The sequence below is a fragment of the Leucoraja erinacea genome, chromosome 29 (assembly GCF_028641065.1).
Source record: "Leucoraja erinacea ecotype New England chromosome 29, Leri_hhj_1, whole genome shotgun sequence".
In the NCBI taxonomy this organism is placed as follows: domain Eukaryota; kingdom Metazoa; phylum Chordata; class Chondrichthyes; order Rajiformes; family Rajidae; genus Leucoraja; species Leucoraja erinaceus.
In genome coordinates this window covers 24,416,520-24,436,696 of record NC_073405.1, presented here as the reverse complement: position 1 = coordinate 24,436,696, position 20,177 = coordinate 24,416,520, and the positions used below count along the sequence as shown (strand labels likewise).

The 20,177-nt window shown below is 47.4% G+C and overlaps 1 protein-coding gene across 5 annotated transcripts in view; it reads right to left on the bottom strand.

The window, feature by feature from the left end:
* Nucleotides 1-20,177, bottom strand: part of LOC129711333 (transducin-like enhancer protein 1) — a 183,514-nt gene that overhangs the window by 9,109 nt on the left and 154,228 nt on the right. For all 5 annotated transcript variants that reach the window (XM_055658922.1, XM_055658919.1, XM_055658921.1 and 2 more), the window contains 4 exons: nucleotides 19,664-19,913; nucleotides 9,967-10,214; nucleotides 5,890-6,037; nucleotides 4,815-4,965 (listed from right to left, as the gene is read on the bottom strand). In XM_055658922.1, the coding sequence (XP_055514897.1) occupies nucleotides 4,815-4,965; nucleotides 5,890-6,037; nucleotides 9,967-10,214; nucleotides 19,664-19,913 (797 nt within the window). The remainder of the gene's footprint in view (nucleotides 1-4,814; nucleotides 4,966-5,889; nucleotides 6,038-9,966; nucleotides 10,215-19,663; nucleotides 19,914-20,177) is intronic.

Genomic DNA, 20,177 nt, shown 5'->3' with positions numbered 1-20,177 from the left:
CAGACGATCATTTAATTGAAAACCTCTTTAAAAAGTTACAACTGGTTCAGCCCTAAAGCACGAGCCTCATAGCTGTGGGGGAGGGGAGGGCAGGAGGGAGGGAGAGGGAGAGGGAGACTGGGGGTGCGGAGGGGTCTTCTCCAGCTTCCCCCCACACTCCAAAGACACACAAGTTTGTAGGTTAATTGGCCTCGGTAAAGTTGTCACTAATATGTAGAATGGTGTTAGTATACTGGTGATCGCTGGTCAACACGGCCTCGGTAGGCAGAAGGGCCTGTTTCCGCGCTCTATCGCTTTATCTGTTTCACTGTAGTTCATCCCACAAAGTCTGAGCAAAATGTTCCATGTGGCTAAATGTTTGTATCAACTAGGGAAGAAGTGATCGCTGGTTCTACTGCACGGCTTGGTCTGGGTAGGCAGAGGAAGGGCCTGTTTCCCAGATTGCTCTATCGCTTTATGACTGTTTATACTCACTGTAGATTTCATTACCCACAAAGTCCCTGAGGCAAAATGTGATGTGAGAAGAACTTTTTTCACACAAATTAATCTGCAGAGAGTATCATGTGAAGGGAGTTAGACCGTAACTTTAAATGAGGGAGGGCCGAAGGTGACCCTCTCAACCCTGACATATGTACCTAAAAGGGAAGGGACCTCTAAAGCTAAAAGCAACTAGCAATATATTTTGCAGAGACATTCCCCTTGGAGAAGAAGATCTGTTTGTCTGGCTCATGTCGACACCAGACCAACACTTCTTAACTGTCCTCTGGAATTATAGAGCTAGGACCAAGCCACTGGGATCCAGTTACAAACTCTGAGGATGAATAATAAAACCAGATTGACCAAGCAGCCTCAATCTAGGTCCAAAAATAACATGACAAAAATAAACACAAATTGCTGGAATAACTCAGCGGATCGGGCAGCATCTCTGGAGAAAAATAATTGGTGACGTTTCGGGTCGAGACCCTTCTTCAGACAGATGGGACTAGTGTGGATGGGACATACTGGTCAGCATGGGCAAGTTGGGCAGAAGAGCCCAAAATTGAGCCACGTGGAACAAAGACAAGTACAGCGCAGGAACAGGCTCTGCAGCCCACAGTGTCTGGGCCAAACATAATACCAAGATAAACTAATCTCGTCTGCCTGCACATGATCGATATCCCTCCATTTCCGTGTGCTAATCTAAATTCCTCTTAAATGCCACTATTGTATCTAGCTCCACCACTACCCCTGGCAGTACGGTTCAGGCAGCTGTGTATAATATTTGCCCTGTACATCTCCATGGATCTCTGTCCCCCTTCACCTTAAAGCTACGCCCTCTAGTCTTTGACATCTCAGCCCTGGGGAAAAAGGTTTTACAGTCTATACATCTCATAATTGCATACTTCGATCAGATTTCCCCCTGAGCCTTCAGAGTGGTTCCAGGGAAAACAATCCAGGTTTGTCCACATTTGTCAGTTCTGGTAAATTTCACAAAGTTGACATTTCAAGAGCAGCACGGTGGTGCAGCGGTAGAGTTGCTGCCTTACGGCGCCAGAGACCCACCATCTCAGGGTTCGATGTTGACTACGGGTGCTGTCTGCACAGAGTTGGTGACAACGTGGATTTTCTCCGGGTGCTCCGGTTTCCTCCCACACTCCAAAGTCACTCAGGTTTGTAGGTTAGTTGGCTACAGTACTAGTGTACTGGGATTGCTGGTTGGCGTGGACTAGGTGGGCTGAAGGGCCCATTTCCATGATATAATCTCTAAACTAAACTAAGTTAGAAACCATCCAGAACATACAAATGTATAGGACAATGCCCAAGCGTTAACTTCCTCCAGGACCAAAGCACGATGGCTGCAGTCCACATCATCAACTCACCATTGCATGCCCTAAACTATGACCTCTCTCACCCAGAAGAACAAGGGCAGATGATACATGGAACACCAGACCACCAGGCTGCTCTTCAAGTCACAGACTCTTCTGATTTGGAAACAAAGCTTTCAACCCAGTGGCATGAACCCGATTCCTCCAATTTCAAATAACCCTTGCTTTCCCCTCTCACTCCATCCCTCTCCCACCCTAGTTCTCAGACAAATTCCACTGTCCTGCTGATTAATTTTACTGATTGTATGCCTCGTTGTCACCTTCCCCTCAGGTAAAAACAAACCATTCTACATTCCCTTGATCATCGTCTGCTTTGACCTGTCGTTTTCGCACCTTACCCGTCTATATCTGTAGTTTACCCCATCCCCTGACTCTCAGTCTGAAGGAGGGTCTCGACCCGAAATGTCACACATTTCCTCTCTCTAGAGGCGCCGCCTGCCCCGCTGAGTTACTGCAGCAATTTGTGCCTATCTTCGGTGTCATTTCATTGCCGCCCAGTCCAAATTCTGAACCCAAATTCCTAGTGGGAGCACTTTCACCAGAAGGACTTCAGGTGGTTCAAGAAGGAAGCTCGCAATCCTCTTCCCAACGTCAACAGGGGAATGGGTAACGAACGCAGGCCTCGTCGGCAATGCCCACACATCCAACGTTAAAGAGAAAAATGTAAAGCAGTCGTTGAAAACTGAGACCACGTTTCACGGCCCCGTCTCTTAGATTAAGACACGGTTCATCAAGGATGCGAGCCATTGGAGAAGGTGTACAACAGTTTCAACAAACGGACAGCTGGAGGGAAACGGAGCAAGTTGTAAACAGGAGGCTGGAGGATGGCAGATTACTGGGCAATTGAATTGCGGTAGTTATGTTGGTCAAACGAATTGGCAGAGAAGGCCAGAGGTCAACAGGTGTGGAGCCGCAGAGGTCATATTTCCAGGTGGCAAAGGAGAAATGGGGCCTCGTTAAAGCCTATACATGGCGACACAAGGAACTGCAGATGCTGGTTACAAAACAACACACAAAGTCGTTACATAACTCAGGTCAGGTAGTATCTCCGGAGGGCACGGATAGGTGACGTTTCAGGTCAGGACCCTTCTTCAGACCCCATAAATTACAGGCCGGCTGTTATCAGAGAGTGTCTTCACACAAAGGGTGGATGAGTTCTGATTTCCCCCAAGGGGGCTGTTCCAGGTTGGGCCTCTTGGACATTTTAGGGATTTTGACAGCTTTCGAGCAGAAGTTTTAAACGGTCTCAGAACTGAGACAGATTTATACGGTTCAGTCATGAATGCCAAGACAGGCAGGGGAGGCTGGAACGTTTGCCCTTGAAGGAGGCTGTGGAATGACCGCAAGGAGACATATAACATCATGTGGTCCATAAATAAGCTCAATGCACAGTCCTTTGCTCAGGGTAGGGGAGTCTAAAACTAGAGGGCAAAGACTAAGGGAGACCAAAACCTTAGATGAGAGGGGAAAGATTTAAAAAGGATTTGAGGGGCACCTTTTTCCCCTTCACAGATGGGTATATGAAATAAGCTGCCAAAGAAGCAGTAAGAAAGATTTAGACAGTTACATGGGTCGGACAGGTTTAGAAGGATATGGGCCAAATGCAGGCAGGTGGGACTAGTGTAAATGGGACATGTTGGGTAGTGTGGGCACATTGGGCCGAAGGGCCTGTTTCCACGCTGTATGACTATGACTCATAGTGGAGGCAGGTACAATAATAGAGAGGCACTTGGATAGGAAAGGCCGGGTGTGATATGGGTCTGGGGCAGACAGGTGGGACTACCTTGGACTGGCAACTTGGTCAGCGCGGACAAGTCGGGCATGGAAAAACCAGCCGCCTGATTTGATGACGAACTGAATGAAATTTGTGAAGATCTATGCCAAAGACTGCAAGAAACTGCAGAGTTTACAGGCGGCCCAGATTTCCCCAGTCTGTCGCAGAGCAGATTCCATCTACACATCATGCTGCCTTGGGCAAATAGCCAACATCATCATCCCACTCATTCCTTCTTCTCCCCGCTCCTGTCAGGCAAATGGCACAGGGGCATGAAAACACGTACCAGCAAACTCAGCAACAGCCTTTTCCCCTCTATTAGCAGACGTGAACAGTGCTTCCATAAGCTAGGGTACAACCCTGACTCCTCAACCTACTTCACTGCAGATATTGGACTTTTCCTCTGAAATTATTACGCTACATTGCTGAGAAATATATTCTGCACACTTGTATCTTCCTCTTTGCTCTGCTCCTTGTACTCATCTTGGGCTTGATTGTATTTATGTACAGTATTATCTGATCAGCTGGAAGCATAGACCACAGAAACATAGAAAATAGGTGCAGGAGTAAGCCATTCGGCCCTTCGAGCCAGCACCGCCATTCAATATGATCATGGTTGATCATCCAAAATCAGTACCCCGTTCCTGCTTTCTCCCCATATCCCCAGATTCCATTGGCCCTAAGAGTTAAATCAATGGATGCCTCTTTGAAAAGAGGTGTTAAACTTGCAGCCCGTTGTTGACCTGTGGTACATTTCAATGGTAGCAGGGAAGGTCTGATGCCTATCCCTGTCCCACTTAGGAAACCTGAACGGAAACCTCTGGAGACACTGCACCCCACCCAAGGTTTCCGTGCGGTTCCCGGAGGTTGCAGGTGGTTGCCGGAGGTTGCAGGTAGTGAGACAAAAACCTCCGGGACCCGCACGGAAACGTTGGGTGGGGAGCAAAGTCTCCAGAGGTTTCCGTTCAGGTTTGCTAAGTGGGACAGGGGCATAGTTGCAAGAACACTGACTGCCTGCTGTTAGTGGGCTGAGCGCAGGTTGGATAGCGCATTCCCCTAGCCCGCACGCAGAGCCTTCTCACTGAACCTTGGTACATGTGACTATACAATGAACCTAAGCCTAGGTTCTTATGCTGTCTTCAGTAAATTATACTACAATCACAGTCAGTTCTTACCACAATAAGCAAATTTGAGTGAGAGAACGCAGCTCTCGTGAAGGTGGAGTTGATATTTATCTGGTTTGTTGACATGTAAAACCTCCACGTTGCTGCTCTCCGTGCCAACAGCAAGCCAACCTCCTGTCGGGCAGCATCCTAGTGCAAAGATCTGTGGGGAGAAAGGAAAGTAACGTGTTCAAAGGCAAACTCTACTGGCTGATCGCTGGTCGGCGCGGAGTGGCCTGTTGCTGGGCTGTTTTATCTAAATTAAGCTATAAATCTAAAACCCAGTTGAATAAGGACATCATAAATCTTAAACACAAATTAAAGGCAGGGCGCATGCCCCAAAGATAGTGCAGTCACAACAAGAGGGACTTGCTGCATTTTACACATTATACTATTAGTTACACCTAAAAGCACACTTCTGCTTACCATATGTTTTTTAATCACAATATCTTTCCAGGATTCAGAGTACCTGTTAATCCCTACTCTTTGTTTCCTGTCTGCCAACCAATTTTCGATCCATGTCAGCATCCTAACCCCAACACCATGTGCTCTAATTTTGCCCACTAATCTCCTATGTGGGACCCAATCGAAGGCTTTCTGAAAGTCCAACCAGCATCTGCAGAACCTTCCTATAAGTTTGTAGATTAATTGGCTTTGGTAAAAATTGCAAGTTGTCCCAAGTGTATAGGATAGCGTTAGTGTACGGGGGTGATCGGTGGTCGGCATGGACTCGATGGGCTGAAGGGCCAGTTCCTCGCTGTACCGTTAAAGTCTAAAGACAGAACTGAGTGAGGTCCAATGTTCCCAAAGTGTGTAGGAAGGAACTGCAGCTGCTGGTTTAAATCGAAGATAGACGTAAAATGCTGGAGTAACTCAGTGGGACAGGCAGCGTCTCTGAGAGAAGGAATGGGTGTTGTTTCCGGTCGAGACCCTTCTTCAGAATGACCTGAAACGCCACCCATTCCTTCTCCATTACTCCAGTGTTCCCAAGTCAAGAATTGATTGTTTACCTGGGGTAGCTCAGGCAGAGGATGAAATTAAAGTCAGGGAGGAGTGTTCCCACATTTTACAACAGGCATGTACGTACCTGTGATGCAAAGTCATGTTGATGCACCTGCCGCCCCTCCCGCAGGTCCCAGCACCTGACGGTGTTGTCCAGCGCGCCGGTCCACAGCTTTGTCCCGTCATTGGAAATATCTGTGCAGCTGACACCATCGGTGTGGCCATGGAACTGCCTGGGTGCGGAAACAAAAACACGCAGCGTTTTATAGTTGATGCCACATTACAGCAGGCTCATTTTCACACTGATGTACAACATATCTAAAACCAACCAGTTCCTCAAAAAGCTGGCCATAGAAACATAGAAAATAGGTGCAGGAGTAGGGCATTCGGCCCTTTGTGCCAGCACCGCCATTCAGTATGATCACGGCTGATCATCCAAAATTAGTAACCCCCCCCCCCCCCCATATCACCTTGATTCCTTTAGCCCTTAGAACTAATTCTAACTCTCTCTTGAAAACATCCATCTCCAGGGCAGCACGGTGGCACAGCAGTAGAGTTGCTGCCTTACAGCACCAGGGACCTGGGTTCGATCCTGACTACGGGCGCTGTCTGTAAAGAGTTTGAACATTCTCCTCGTAACCGCGTGGGTTTTCTCCGGGAGCTCTGGTTTCCTCCCACACTCCAACAACGCACAGGTTTGTAGATTAATCGGCTTCGGTAAAAATTGTAAATTGGCCCTAGTGTGTAGGATAGTGCTAGTGGGTGGGGATCACAGGTCAGCACAGAAGCACCTGTTCCTGCGCTGTACCTCTAAACTAAGCTGAAAAAAAATCTTCAGTTAAAGATCGTGCAATTATTGAAAAATCAATGATCATGGACCTGAAAATACCATACATCAGTATAAAGAATTTAACCATTAAGTGCGCTGCAGATATGCATCTGTAGACATTATTGGCTTTGCATCAAACGGGTTAGTAATCCCACATTAACAACTGGAAGGCTGTCAACATGCACTCCTTACAGCACCTCAGAGACTCGGCTGATAAATGACTTAGTTAAGATTATCGGCTCCAAATCAGCAGTAGCAGATAGTTGAGTGTTCGTTTTATGGTTGCCAGCTCATACGTAACAAGCAAAGGCTTAAACCGAAGGCAGCCACAAAATGCTAGAGTAACTCAGCGGGTCAGACATCATCTCTGGAGAGAAGGAATAGGTGACGTTTCGGGTCGAGACTCTTCTTCAGACTGAGAGTCAGGGGAAAGGGAAACGAGAGATATAGATAGAGAGAGATATAAAGCAAACGGATGAAAGATATGCAAAAAAGTAACAATGATGAAGGAAGCAGGCCATTGTTAGCTGTAGGCTAGATGAAAACGAGTTGCAGACAATGAAACTCACCAGGACAACAGTGAAACTAGTACAACGACTAAGGTGGGGAAGGGACAGAGAGAGAGGGGTAGCAAGGGTTACGCAAAGTTACTTGAAATCAATAATCATACCGCTGGGTTGTACACTTTTAGTTTAGTTTCGTTTAGAGATACAGCATGAAAACAGGGCTTTCAGCCCAACAAGTCTGCAGCGACCAGCGATCCCCACACATTAACACTATCCTGCACACACTAGGGACAATTTACACTTATACCAAGCCAATTAACCTACAAACCTGCACGTCTTTGGAGTGTGGGAGGAAACCAAAGATCTCGGAGAAAACCCACGCCGTCAAGGGGAGAACGTACAAACACCGTACAGACAGCACCAGTAGTCGGGATCGAACCCGGGTCTCTGGCGCTGTAAGCACTGTAAGGCATCAACTCTACCACGGTGCCACCACTAGTACAAAGATGGGGGAGGGACGTAGAGGGGTTGCCAACGTTACTCCAAGTTACTTGAAACCAATATTGCAACTAACAAGTGAAAGAGCACATCTCAGGATAACCACCCAGCCTCACCACAGCAAGTCCGCAAATTCATGTCCCTCCTGCTGAAGGGAGGTGGAGTTTATGAAGCAAACAGCTAAAAGCGACCTCAATGAACTCTTGGGCAGCACGTTAAGGCTGCCAATACAGATTATGAAAATATCATCAAGTCTGCAGAAAGTGAGAATAGTTTAAACAATGGAAGCCGCTGGAGGCATTTCGCTGTGAATGCAAAGTGCAAGATTTTTAATAAAAATATCATTTTTATCCCACAGGAAATCCTTCTTCCCTGTGGCTATCAAATTGTAGAACTCCTCCCCCTCCCCCCCCCCGCACCCCGATCTTTGCACATCCCCAATCCTTTCCACTCGTCACTTTAATTTCACGTTTCATGTATCCAGTGTTTTTGTGGCTGTTGGCAGAACAATTTCCCTCCTGGCATAAATAAAGTTCTAACGTATCGTATCTTGCTTGACATATTTTAAATGAGAGTCAAATTAATGAAGTAACCAGACGTTTCATACAACTTTAAAAGTTCACAAAAAAGGACACAAAGTGCTGGACAAAGTAACTCAGGGGGTCAGGCAGCAACATGGACACGTGATGTTTCGGGTTGGGACCTTCTTCAGTCTATCCATATTTCTCCACGGAAGTGGCGGCGCTGTTAAACGGCTGCGGCTCGCCTGCAGTCTGTCTGTTTTTACATTTTTGTGTTCTTTTTTTTGTCTTGTTCAGTTAAACTTTTGGTTATTAGGTTGTGTTATGTGTGTGTGGGGGGTGGAACAGGGCTTTCTGGCTCTCCCTTCGGGGGAATGCGACTTTTTTGTCGTATCCCCCTTCTCTTCCCCCGCCTGAGCTGAGGCCTAATGGCGGAGCTGGCCGCGGGCCAGTGGATGACATCGTCGGGAGCTCGCGGGTCACAGGCTGGTGCCTGTTTTCCGGAGCTCCCGTGGCAACAACTGCGTCCGCTGGACTGGAAAAACCACAGGGCACAATATGAAAAATTACCATCGCCCGGTGGGGTTCACCTCAAACTAGGAGAATCAGGAGGGAAGAGACAGCAACTCTAAGACTTTTGCCTACTCACAGTGAGAGTGATCACGTGGATGTTAATTTGAGTTTATTGTGTGTTGATATTACATGTATGGCTGCAGGCAACGACATTTCGTTCAGACCGAAAGGTCTGAATGACAAATAAAGGTTTCGATTCAATGCATACAACAAAATTGTTATTGCCACTACATTGTTGCATAATATGAAGATAAAAAACACAGGACACAATTTGGAGAAGATAAGTAAAACAGTACTCTAGTGAGTCTGAGAGGTGCGTGTTTTGGAGCAGACATGTAACGCCTGCCAGAGAAACAGTTCGTATTTAAAAGCTTTGGGGTGAATGGTCTCTGAGTGTGGAGGTGCGTGTTTTATGACCTTTAAGCCTGGCTCTGCTGTGGAGTCTTTGATGATTGAGGTGCTGAGGCAGCGTGATGGGTGGCAACATCCTCAGAGAGGGCAGTGGGCAGCGGGTGATTCACTCGGCTGTTTTTACCACTCTCTGGAGCGCTTTCTTATTTGCAGCTGTGCTAAGGTCCGGTCTTCAAGCTAACTGTAGTTTAGTTTAGTTTATTGTCACGTGTACCAAGGCACAGTGAAACGCTTTTGTTGCGTGCTAACCAGTCAGCATAAAGACAATCCATGATTACAATCGAGCCATCCACAGTGAACAGATACATGATTTAAGGAATAATGTTTAGTGCAAGATAGAGTCCAGTAAAGTCCAATTAAAGAGAGCTCGGTGAGGTAAATAGTAGCTCTGTGGTTGGATGATGCAGTTGCCTGAGAACCACTGGGAAGAAACTGTCCCAGAATCTGGAGATGTGCGTTTTCACACTTCTATACCTCTTGCCTGATGGGAGAGGAGAGAAGAGGGAGTGACGTATTCTTGATTATGCTGGTGGCCTTGCCGAGGCAGCATGAGGTGCAAATGGTGTCAATGGAAGGGAGGAGTCTCGACTGAAGAAGGGTCTCCACCCAAAACGTCACTTACTCCTTTTCACCAGAGACGCCGTCTGACCCGCTGAGTTACCCCAGCTTTTTGTGTCTATCAATGGAAGGGAGGTTGGTTTGTGTGGTGGTCTGGGCTGCGTCCACAATTCTCTGCAATTTCTTGCGGTCCTGGATGGAGCTGTTCCCGTACCAGGCAGTGATGAAGCCCCGATACAATGCTTACCGCGCACCGCCAGACTCACCTAATGATCGTCTCATTGTGCAAGTCCCAGACAAAGATGCTTCCGTCACTGCAGCAGGAGAAGCAGACTTTGGCGTCCGGGCTGACGGCCAGAGCGTAGCAGGCGGGAGCGCTGGATTCCAGCTCCGCCTTGATCCGAGGGCTTGGAGCTGCGAGGTCCCATATGGAAATGATGTTGGCTTCCCCGCCCACGATCAGATTACGGCCGTCGGGGTAAAGCTTGCAGGTGCGGATGTAGTTGTCTCTGTTCTGGAGAAAGATCACATTCAACGGTTAGTTAGCCGCCCCAGGGGCACGACAGCGCATTCTACCACGAAGAGCTGACTGACGTAACAACACTCAAGATCGTACTCCTGCTTTGTCTTTCTGCTGGCTGGTTAGCACGCAACAAATTAAATCAGAATTAAAGGGCGTTCTTTTGGAAAGGAGATATGGAGGAATTTCTTCAGTCAGAGTGAATCTGTGGAATTCTTTGCCACAGAAGGCTGCGGAGACCAAGTCCATGGATATTTTTAAGGCAGAGATAGATTGGTACAGGTGTCAGATGTTATGGGGAGAAGGCAGGAGAATGGGGGTTAGGAGGGAGAGATAGATCAGCCATGATTGAATGGCAGTGCACACTTGATGGGCCGAATGGCCTAATTGTGTTCCTGTGCCTTATGACCTTATAAAAGCTTTTCAATGTACCTCGTTACACATGACAAGAAACTAAACTGAACTGATGTACACTGGAATAATTTGTAAAGCAAAACTTGATTTGTTGCTAGGGTGTGACACCAAAGAGGTCCATTATTTCCTCATTACACTATAGTTACTTCTAGTCAGACGGTTGTGGTTCACCATGAGCACTAATGCTTGAAACATAAGGTTATATAAGATGATTAAGGGTTTGGAATACGCTAGAGGCAGGAAACTGTGAGGAGGATGCTAGGACGCTGCAAGGTGACTTGGATAGGCTGGGTGAGTGGGCAAATGCATGGCAGATGCGGTATAATGTGGATAAATGGGAGGTTATCCACTTTGGTGGCAAAAACAGGAAAGTAGACAATTATCTGAATGGTGGCCGATTAGGAAAAGGGGAGATGCAACGAGACCTGGGTGTCATGGTACACCAGTCATTGAAAGTAGGCACGCAGGTGCAGCAGGCAGTGAAGAAAGCGAATGGTATGTTAGCATTCATAGCAAAAGGATTTGAGTATAAGAGCAGGGACTACAGTTGTACAGGGTCTTGGTGAGACCACACCTGGAGCGTTGCGTACAGTTTTGGTCTCCTAATCTGAGGAAAGACATTCTTGCCGTAGAGGGAGTACAGAGAAGGTTCACCAGACTGATTCCTGGGATGTCAGGACTTTCATATGAAGAAAGACTGGATAGACTCGCTTGTACTCGCTAGAATTTAGAAGATTGAGGGGGGATCTTATAGAAACGTACAAAATTCTTAAGGGGTTGGACAGGCTAGATGCAGGAAGATTGTTCCCGATGTTGGGGAAGTCCAGAACAAGGGGTCACAGTTTAAGGATAAGGGGGAAATCTTTTAGGACCGAGATGAGAAAAACATTTTTCACACAGAGAGTGGTGAATCTCTGGAATTCTCTGCCACAGAAGGTAGTTGAGGCCAGTTCATTGGCTATATTCTAAGAGGGAGTTAGATGTGGCCCTTGTGGCTAAAGGGATCAGGGGGGTATGGAGAGAAGGCAGGTACAGGATACTGAGTTGGATGATCAGCCATGATCATATTGAATGGCGGTGCAGGCACGAAAGGCCGAAGAGCCTACTCCTGCACCTATTTTCTATGTGTCTATGAAACATGTTCCCAATGTTGGAGTCCTGAACCAGGGGCCACAGTTTAAGAATAAGTGGTAAGCCATTTAGAATGGAGACGAGGAAAAACTTTTTCACATAGAGAGTTGTGAGTGTGTGGAATTCTCTGCCTCAGAGGGCAGTGGGGGCTGGTTCTCTGGAGAGAGTTAGATAGAGTTCTTATGGATAGCAGAGTTAAGGGATATGGAGAGAAGGCAGGAACGGGGTGCTGATTGGGGATGATCATCCATCAACCATGATCACATTGAATGGTGGTGCTGGCTTGAAGGGCCGAATGGCCTACTTCTGCACCTATTGTCTATTGTCTAATCCATGCAAATCCACCCACTATCGGAAGTAAAGTTACTTTTAGATTAGATTTTGTGAAGGCTAGAACGATATTTAGTTTAGAGATGCAACATGGAAACAGGCCCTTCAGCCCACTGAGTCTATGCCAAACATCCATTCCACGTTCAGGCCAGTTCTATGTCATCCCGCTCTATCTTCCACTCCCTGCACATAAGGGGTAATTCCCAGCAGCCAGTTCACCTATAAACCCGCTGGTCTTTGGGATTATGGATAATACTGGGATGAAACTGGAGCACTCGATGGAAACCCACGCGGTTACTGGGAGAACATACAAACTCCACACGGACAGCAACCGAGGTCAGGATCGAACCTGTGTCCCTGGTGCTGTGAGGCAGCAGTTCTACCTTGTCCCACAGATAGACATAAAGCATGAAAACAGGCTTTCAGTCCAACTTGCCCACACTAACCAACGTGTCCCATCTACAGGGGTCCCATCGGCCAGCGTTTGGTCCATATCCCTCTAAACCTGCCCTATCCATGCACCTGTCTAATTGTTTCTTATACATTGCAATAGTCCCCGTCTCAACTACCTCCTCTGGCAGCCCATTCCGTACACCCATCACCCTTTGTGTGAAAAAGTTACCCCACAGATTCCTAGTAAATCTTTTCCCCTTCACCGTAAACCTATATCCTCTGGTCCTCGATTCCCCTACTCTGGGCAAGAAACTCAGTGCTACCCAATCTATTCCTTTCATGATTGTATACACCTCTGTAAGATCACCCCTCACCCTCCTGCACTCCAAGGAATAGTCTCAGCCTGCTTAACCTCCCCCTATAGCTCAGGTGGTGATATTTTTTTTAACAGTGCACGTCCCTCTAACTTTGACCTGCTGGCTAGATTAGATATCTTGCTCTCCATCCCTTGTTTAGTTTAGAGATACAGCCCACAGCCCCAGCCAGCGATCCCCGCACATTAACACTGCCCTACACACACAATGGACATCTTTACACTTTAGGTTTATACCAAGCAATTAACCTACAAACTTCCACGTCTTTGGAGTGTGGGAGGAAACCGAAGATTTCAGGGAAAACCCACGCAGGTCACGGAGAGAATGTACAAACTCCGTACAGACAGCACCCGTAGTCAGGATCGAACTCGGTCAGGAGGTGTAAGGCAGTAGCTCTACCCCTACACCGCCGTGCTGCCCTACACCAGGTCAATTGTGGTGGGTATAATGCCACCAGGTATCTGACCACACGCTTGGTTAAGGGCCTGTCCCACTTGGGCGTGATTTGCGTGTAATTTACGCGACATAATTTACGCGTCACGACGCACGTCATGCCGCGCACGTGATGCGTGCATGGTGTGCATTACGAGCGCATGGTGCGTGGTGAAGTAGACAGTGATGTGAGGTCACGCGTGGCGCCCCAGGATTTTGGGATGTACAAAATCATCGCGCACCATCTGCGTGACACGCAAATCACGCCCAAGTGGGACAGGCCCTTTAGACCATGTTGCAGCGGAGAGGCCTAAACTTGGAGCGGAGTATGAATTACAATTGTTTAGTCACTGCTCCTCCTTCCTCTCCACAACAAATGCCAGTGGTGTGTTCACTGCACGGATCAAAGCCGTCAGATTCACGTTGAACTCCAGTTAGCCCAGCTCAAAGCAAAGCATCGGGGAGGAGTGAATCATTTTCAAAGCGGCAAATACCTAAATAAATTGTACTGTAGAGCCTAGATTTCCTTTCCCGATACTCGAGTGATTAACAGAGTGGGCCGGCTGCCAAAAGACCAGTACATTTATCAGGTGCAGTAATAGCTCCTGATCGCATGTGGAGGCGGGAGCGGGGAATGAAGAGGAATCAGGCACTCTATAACAATGCAATTAAACATGACAATATATCAAGTTCAAGCAGTTAGAAGCAATGCAGTCACTTGTATCCGTTTTAGCTCCTTTGCTGCAGTTACTAATGCCAGGGAATCTTGTAAATGGGATCACTCATGTAAGTTGGTTATAGAAGTTGGGAGGTCATGTTGCATTTGTATAAGATGATTGTGAGGCCGTATTTAGAGTATTGTGTTCGGTTCTGGCACCGTGTTATAGGAGAGATGTTGTCAAGCTGGAAAGGGTACAGAGGAGATTTACAAAGCTGTCGCCTGGGCTGGAGGGTCTGAGCTATGGGGAGAGGTTGAGTAGGCTGGGACTCTATTCCTTGGAGCGCAGGAGGATGAGGGATGATCCTATATAAAACCGTGAGATGAATAGATCGGGTAGATGCACAGAGTCTCCTGCCCAGAGTAGGGAAATCGAGGAACAGAGAACACCAGTTTAAGGTGAAGGGGAAAAGATTTAATAGGAATCAGAGGGGTAACCTATTCACACAAAGTGTAGTGGGTGTATGGAACAAGCTGCCAGAGGAGGCAGGGACTATCACAACATTTAAGATACAGTTAGACAGGTACATGGATAGGACAGGCTTGGAGGGATATGGACCAAACGTGGGCAGGCGGGACTAGTGTAGCTGGGACATGTTGGCCTGTGAAGGGCCTGTTTCCACACTGCATCACTCTATGACTCTACTGAATCAGAAGCTTGAACATAGAATGGTACAGCACAGAAACAGGCCATTCAGCCCACAATTCCAGCACAGAATATGATATCAAGCCCATCATTTGTGTACCTGCACATACCCATAGCCCTCCATTCCATGCATCTCCATGTGCCTATCGAAATATTGCCCCTTAGATTCCTAATAAATCTTTCCCATCTCAACTTAAACCAATGCCCTCTGGTTCTTGGTTCCCAATGTTGGGTAATATATTCACCCCATTCTATTTCATCCCCTCTGCTTACAAAGCACCCATTCACTTTGCAATCCCTAAAGGTACCACCAAATGGTGAAGGGGAAAGAGGCCTGGCTGGTTTACCTGCACCTGCAGTGTGACAAAGGTTAGGACAGCAGTACAGCACAACAACCTCTAGGCATTGTGTTTAAGACAAAGATGCTATCGAAGGACAGCAGTACAGCACAACAACCTCTAGGCATTGTGCCTTTTCTGTTTTGTTTTGAAGAAGGAACTGCAGATGCGCGGGTGGTTAAGTCCAGCTTCTTTCACCTAAGGAAGCTGGCGAAGGTGAAGCCCATTCTCGAGCGGCAGCATTTTGAGACAGTGCTGGCTCGTCTCCAGTTTTGGTTCAGAATGCTGCTGCTCGCCTTGCCTTCTAACAGCTGACTCTTCGAAGAGGGAGCACATATCGCCAATTTTCTGGCCTCCCTACACTGGCTTCCCGGTGCACTTTTGTTCATTTGGGTTGTTATTGGTTTTTAAATCGAAGGCCTTCCACTGTTATGCAGATGATACCTACAGCTTTATTTGCCGCTGAGGGGGAAGATGCCTTTTCTATACAAAAATGCTGGAGAAACTCAGCGGGTAAGGAGTCACTGGCTCGTCTCCAGCAGCATCTATGGCTCCCGGTGCACTTTTGGGTTCATTTTAAGTTACTGTTATTTGTTTTTAAAATCTCTGAATGGGCTCGCCCCGCCTTACCTCTCTGAGCTGCTCCACCCATACACTCCTAGGTCAGCTGGTCAGCTGCTCCTGGAGGTACCGAACGCACTCTGGAACACCCTTCGGGCCATCAGACAGGCCCCCTGTCCATCTCAAATCCAGTGTTAAAACGCATTTGTACTCCCTGGCTTTTGACCATGCCTGAGGCTTTGCTTCTGTTTGTGGTGTTTTTGATGTTTCTTTATTTTACATGTCTTTTCCTACTATTTCTTTTGATTGTTAATTTTGGTGTGTATTAACTTTTTTGTCAATGATTAGTGATGTACAGCACTTTGTTGCAGCTATGTTTGTTTTTAAAGTGCTCTATAAATAAAATTATTATTATTATTATTATTATTACAAGCATAAGGTGCAATAGTAAGTTAAAACATAAAGGGTACCAGGATCTGGTAATGGGGGGTATAAAATAAATTTTTAATAAAAACATGGTTGGTAGATCCTTTTTTGTGGAGTTTTGTGTTACAATAGAGCGATTGATTTTCCTTTCTTCTCTTTTTTTTTCTTTTCTTTCTAGGGTCTTATTTCCTTTCTTTACTTCCTTCTCTAATTCTTTCCCTAAGGGGTTCTCTTCTCCTAATACTTTCCTGCACCTTCACGATTCTTGCTTACTTTCCTCACTTCTTTTATTTCTATCTTTTTTAAAGCTCAAAAAATGAAGTGGTACAACATAATGTAATAAGATATATGTGATGTATTAATGTAATTTACTGTACTGCTAATAAAAAAAAAATTAAAAAAAAAAAAAAAAAAAAAAAGCAACTCAGCGGGTGCAGCAGCATCTATGGAGCGAAGGAAATTGGCAACGTTTCGGGCCGAGGGTCTGAAGAAGGGTTTCGGCCCAAAACGTTGACCATTTCCTTCGCTCCATAGATGCTGCTGCACCCGCTGAGTTTCTCCAGCATTTTTGTGTAACCTCTAGGCATTCATTGATGCATATCAATGTTCCTGACAGGTATTTATCGACGTAGCCCAATGTTTTGGGAAGGGCATTCCTTAACTCCCACTACAAGGTTCTTGACAATGAAAATTCAATAAAGGATTAAACAGCATGTAGGTTTACTTGTAATAGCGTTATTGCATTTTTGTATATTAATGTTTTGAGAACATATTGTTATTGAGTAGATATTAGAAAGTGCGCACAATTTCAAGGGTCAAAATCTGTATAAAATGTTGACGGTTCTGAGTGGAATTTCAGAGTAGTGGAGTAACTGGGACAGTGTGGCTCATCTTGTGCACGTACATAAAGTGTGTCTGGAAAATGGATGGAAGTTGTCAGAGTCCGGTTGATCGGTGACGACACAGGCATCATTTGTGAACTGCCGGTGGGTGACGGCAGCTACAGATAAGAGACGGTTGCCCACCTCTTCGCAGAGTGCGGGGGTTTGCAAAGAGAGTCTGGGGAAGAACGCGAGGGGCCTCGTCACGGTTTTTCCCTGAACATCTCCGTCACAGGATGGGACTCTTCCGTTTTATGGGCCACTCCCAAGGACACATTTGCAGACGGACATCAAGTGCTGCTGGAAGGTCGTCAACTCGGTGAAAGATGCTCTTTGGCCTGCCTGAGCTGTGTCTGCCTCCTAGCAGAGCAAGATGTCCGTCAGGGAATTTTACAGACTGGCCCGCTCCAGACTGCAGGAGGACGTGCTGACGGACGCACTGAAGCTTGGTGCAGCCAATGCCAAGGCTCTGTTGGGGGAGGACCACAGTCTAGGGTCCTTCTGCTGCTGGACATGGGGGGACAGGGTGTTTGGAGACACCTGTCAAACGAGGGAAGGGATATCACCCTGGGGGGGGGGGGGGGGGGGGGGGGGGGGGGGGGGGGGGGGGGGGGGGGGGGGGGGGGGGGGGGGCGACACGTTACAAGGGTATAATGATATTTCTTATTTCTGTGAACGCTACCAAATACAACACTGATGAATATATCCATAGCTTCTGAGAAAGTCGGAAGAATTTTTGAACAGTTCGTGTTTTGTATATCTTTTTTTATTCTGAATAAAGTTTATTTTGACAGATTAAAAAAAAGGTGAAACTGCTGCAAAACTGCAACGATGATCACAGGGACATCGTGTGGATGGATTCAGTCCCACAACACAGGCGGGTCTGTTGAGAAACAGAGTTGGCTTCTCAGCTGACTCAAGAGTTCAAAGGCTCCTTTGTACTGCCCTGGAACGTGACTACTATCCCGCTGACACCCGCCAACCTTCAGAGCGGCTCAGTGATGCAGCTAGTAGTACAGCCGCCTCACAACCCGAATGACCCACCTTCGATCCTGACCTCAGAATCTGTCTGTGTGCAGTTTACTCATTCTCCCCGTGACTGCGTGGGCTGCGTCTGAGTGCTCTGGTTTCCTCCCACATCCCAAAGACGTCCGTGTTCTGAGTTTAATTGACCACTGTAAAGCTGCCTGTGGCGTCTTGGTAAATATTAGAACCTGGGATGAGTGCGAAATATAGGAAGCCACAACATGCTGGAGTAAGCACATGAATAGGTGACGCTTTGGGTTGGGACCCTTTTTCCCCTTCCCCTGAAGGGAGGAGGGGGAAAGCTGGAAGAGAGGAGGGGCAAGACAAAGACTGGCAAGTGGTAGGTGGTGGGGGGGGGGGGGGTTGAGAGTTTGAGTTTAGAAGAATAATGAAAGGCTTGGTTAGAGTGGATGTGGAGAGGATGTTTCCGCTAGTGGGAGAGTCTAGGATGAGAGGTCATAGCCCCAGAATTAAAGGAGGTTCTTTTAGGATGGAAATGAGGAGATATTTCTTTAGTCAGAGGATTTGCTGAATCTGTGGAATTATTTGCCACCGAAGGCTGTGGAGGTCACGAAGAGTTGACTGATGTAAAATCGCTCAAGATCGTACAACTGCTTTGTCTTTCCGTTGGCTGGTGAACACGCAACAAATTAAATCAGAATTAAAGGACGTTCTTTTGGGAAGGAGATGAGGAGGAATTTCGTTAGTCAGAGTGAATCTGTGGAATGCTTTGCCGCAGGAAGCTGTGGAGGGCAAGTCCATGGATATTTTTAAGGCAGAGATAGATAGATTCTTGATTGGTACAGGTGTCAGGGGTTATGGGGAGAAGGCAGGAGAATGGGGTTACGAGGAAAAGATAGATCAGCCATGATTGAATGATGGAATAGACTTGATGGGCCGAATGGCCTAATTCTACCCCTATCACTTATGACCTTATGAGAGGCAAATGTTTTGGACAATGGCCGGAGATGAATAGACAAGAAGTGTGAGATAAGGATAGAAGAGGATTGAGGTAAAGGGGTGACTTGGTGCAGACGTGGTGGGTATCAGAGTCTGTTCATGTGCCATATCATGTTATGAATCCTCTCTTATCCAGCGCAGAAAAAGAGCAGACTATAACGTCAGGATCGCTGCTGAAATTAAATGGCACCCACTTCACTCACTTAGTGACAGCATCAGAACAGACAAGCTGTGCTCACAACAGGTTGAGAGAACCCCCCCCCCCCCCCCCCCCCCCCCCCCCCCCCCTCCCACTCGCCCCCCTCCCCTACACCCCCACCTCACCGAGAGGGGATCTTATTGACACATATAAGATTGTTAAGGGCTTGGACACGCTAGAGGCAGGAAACATGTTCCCAATGTTGGGGGAGTTCAGAACCAGGGGCCACAGTTTAAGAATAAGGGGTAAGTCATTTAGAACGGAGATGAGGAAACATGTTTTCTCACAGAGAGTGGTGAGTCTGTGGAATTCTCTGCCTCAGAGGATGGTGGAGGCAGGTTCTCTGGATGCTTTCAAGGGAGAGATAGATAGGGCTCTTAAAAATAGCGCAGTCAGGGGATATGGGGAGAAGCAGGAACGGGATACTAATTGGGAATGATCAGCCATGATCACATTGAATGGCGGTGCTGTCTCGAAGGGCCAAATGGCCTACTCCTGCACCTATTGTCTATTGTCTATTTTCACGCAGATTGAGAGAAACCCGGCATCCAAGTGACTGCAAAGCTACTCGTGGAAAGATTAGAGAAAGATAAGCAAGAGGGCGGCAGCCTTACCAGACAATCCAACTGAGAGACGGGGCTTCTGTTTCCGGGCTGGCTGATGTCCCACACCTTCACGCAGCCCTTTCCGCCCGTGTACACGTGCTTGGTGAAGTTGCTGACGGCCACGGCGCACACCACCTCCCCGTGGGGGAGGTTGTTGATCTGCCGGGCATGCCGGGGAATGCCCGTCCCGGTCAGCGCGTCCGTCGGGAACGCCACGGGCTGCATCTGCCGGTCTGCTCCGACGTGGAACGAGTAGGCGCTGTTGCAAAAGGAACGGGGAGAGGGGGGGTCAGAGACAGAGAGAGAGAGAGAGGACACAAGAACTGTAAGAGATAGATGGTCCAGAACCAAGGGGTCACAGTATAAGAATAAGGGGTGGACAAAAAATGCTGGAGAAACTCAGCGGGTGAGACAGCATCTATGGAGAGAAGGAACAGGCGACGTCTCGGGTCGAGACCCAGAAAAGTCGCCTATTCCTGCTCTCCATAGATGCTGCCTCACCCACTGAGTTTCGCCAGCATTT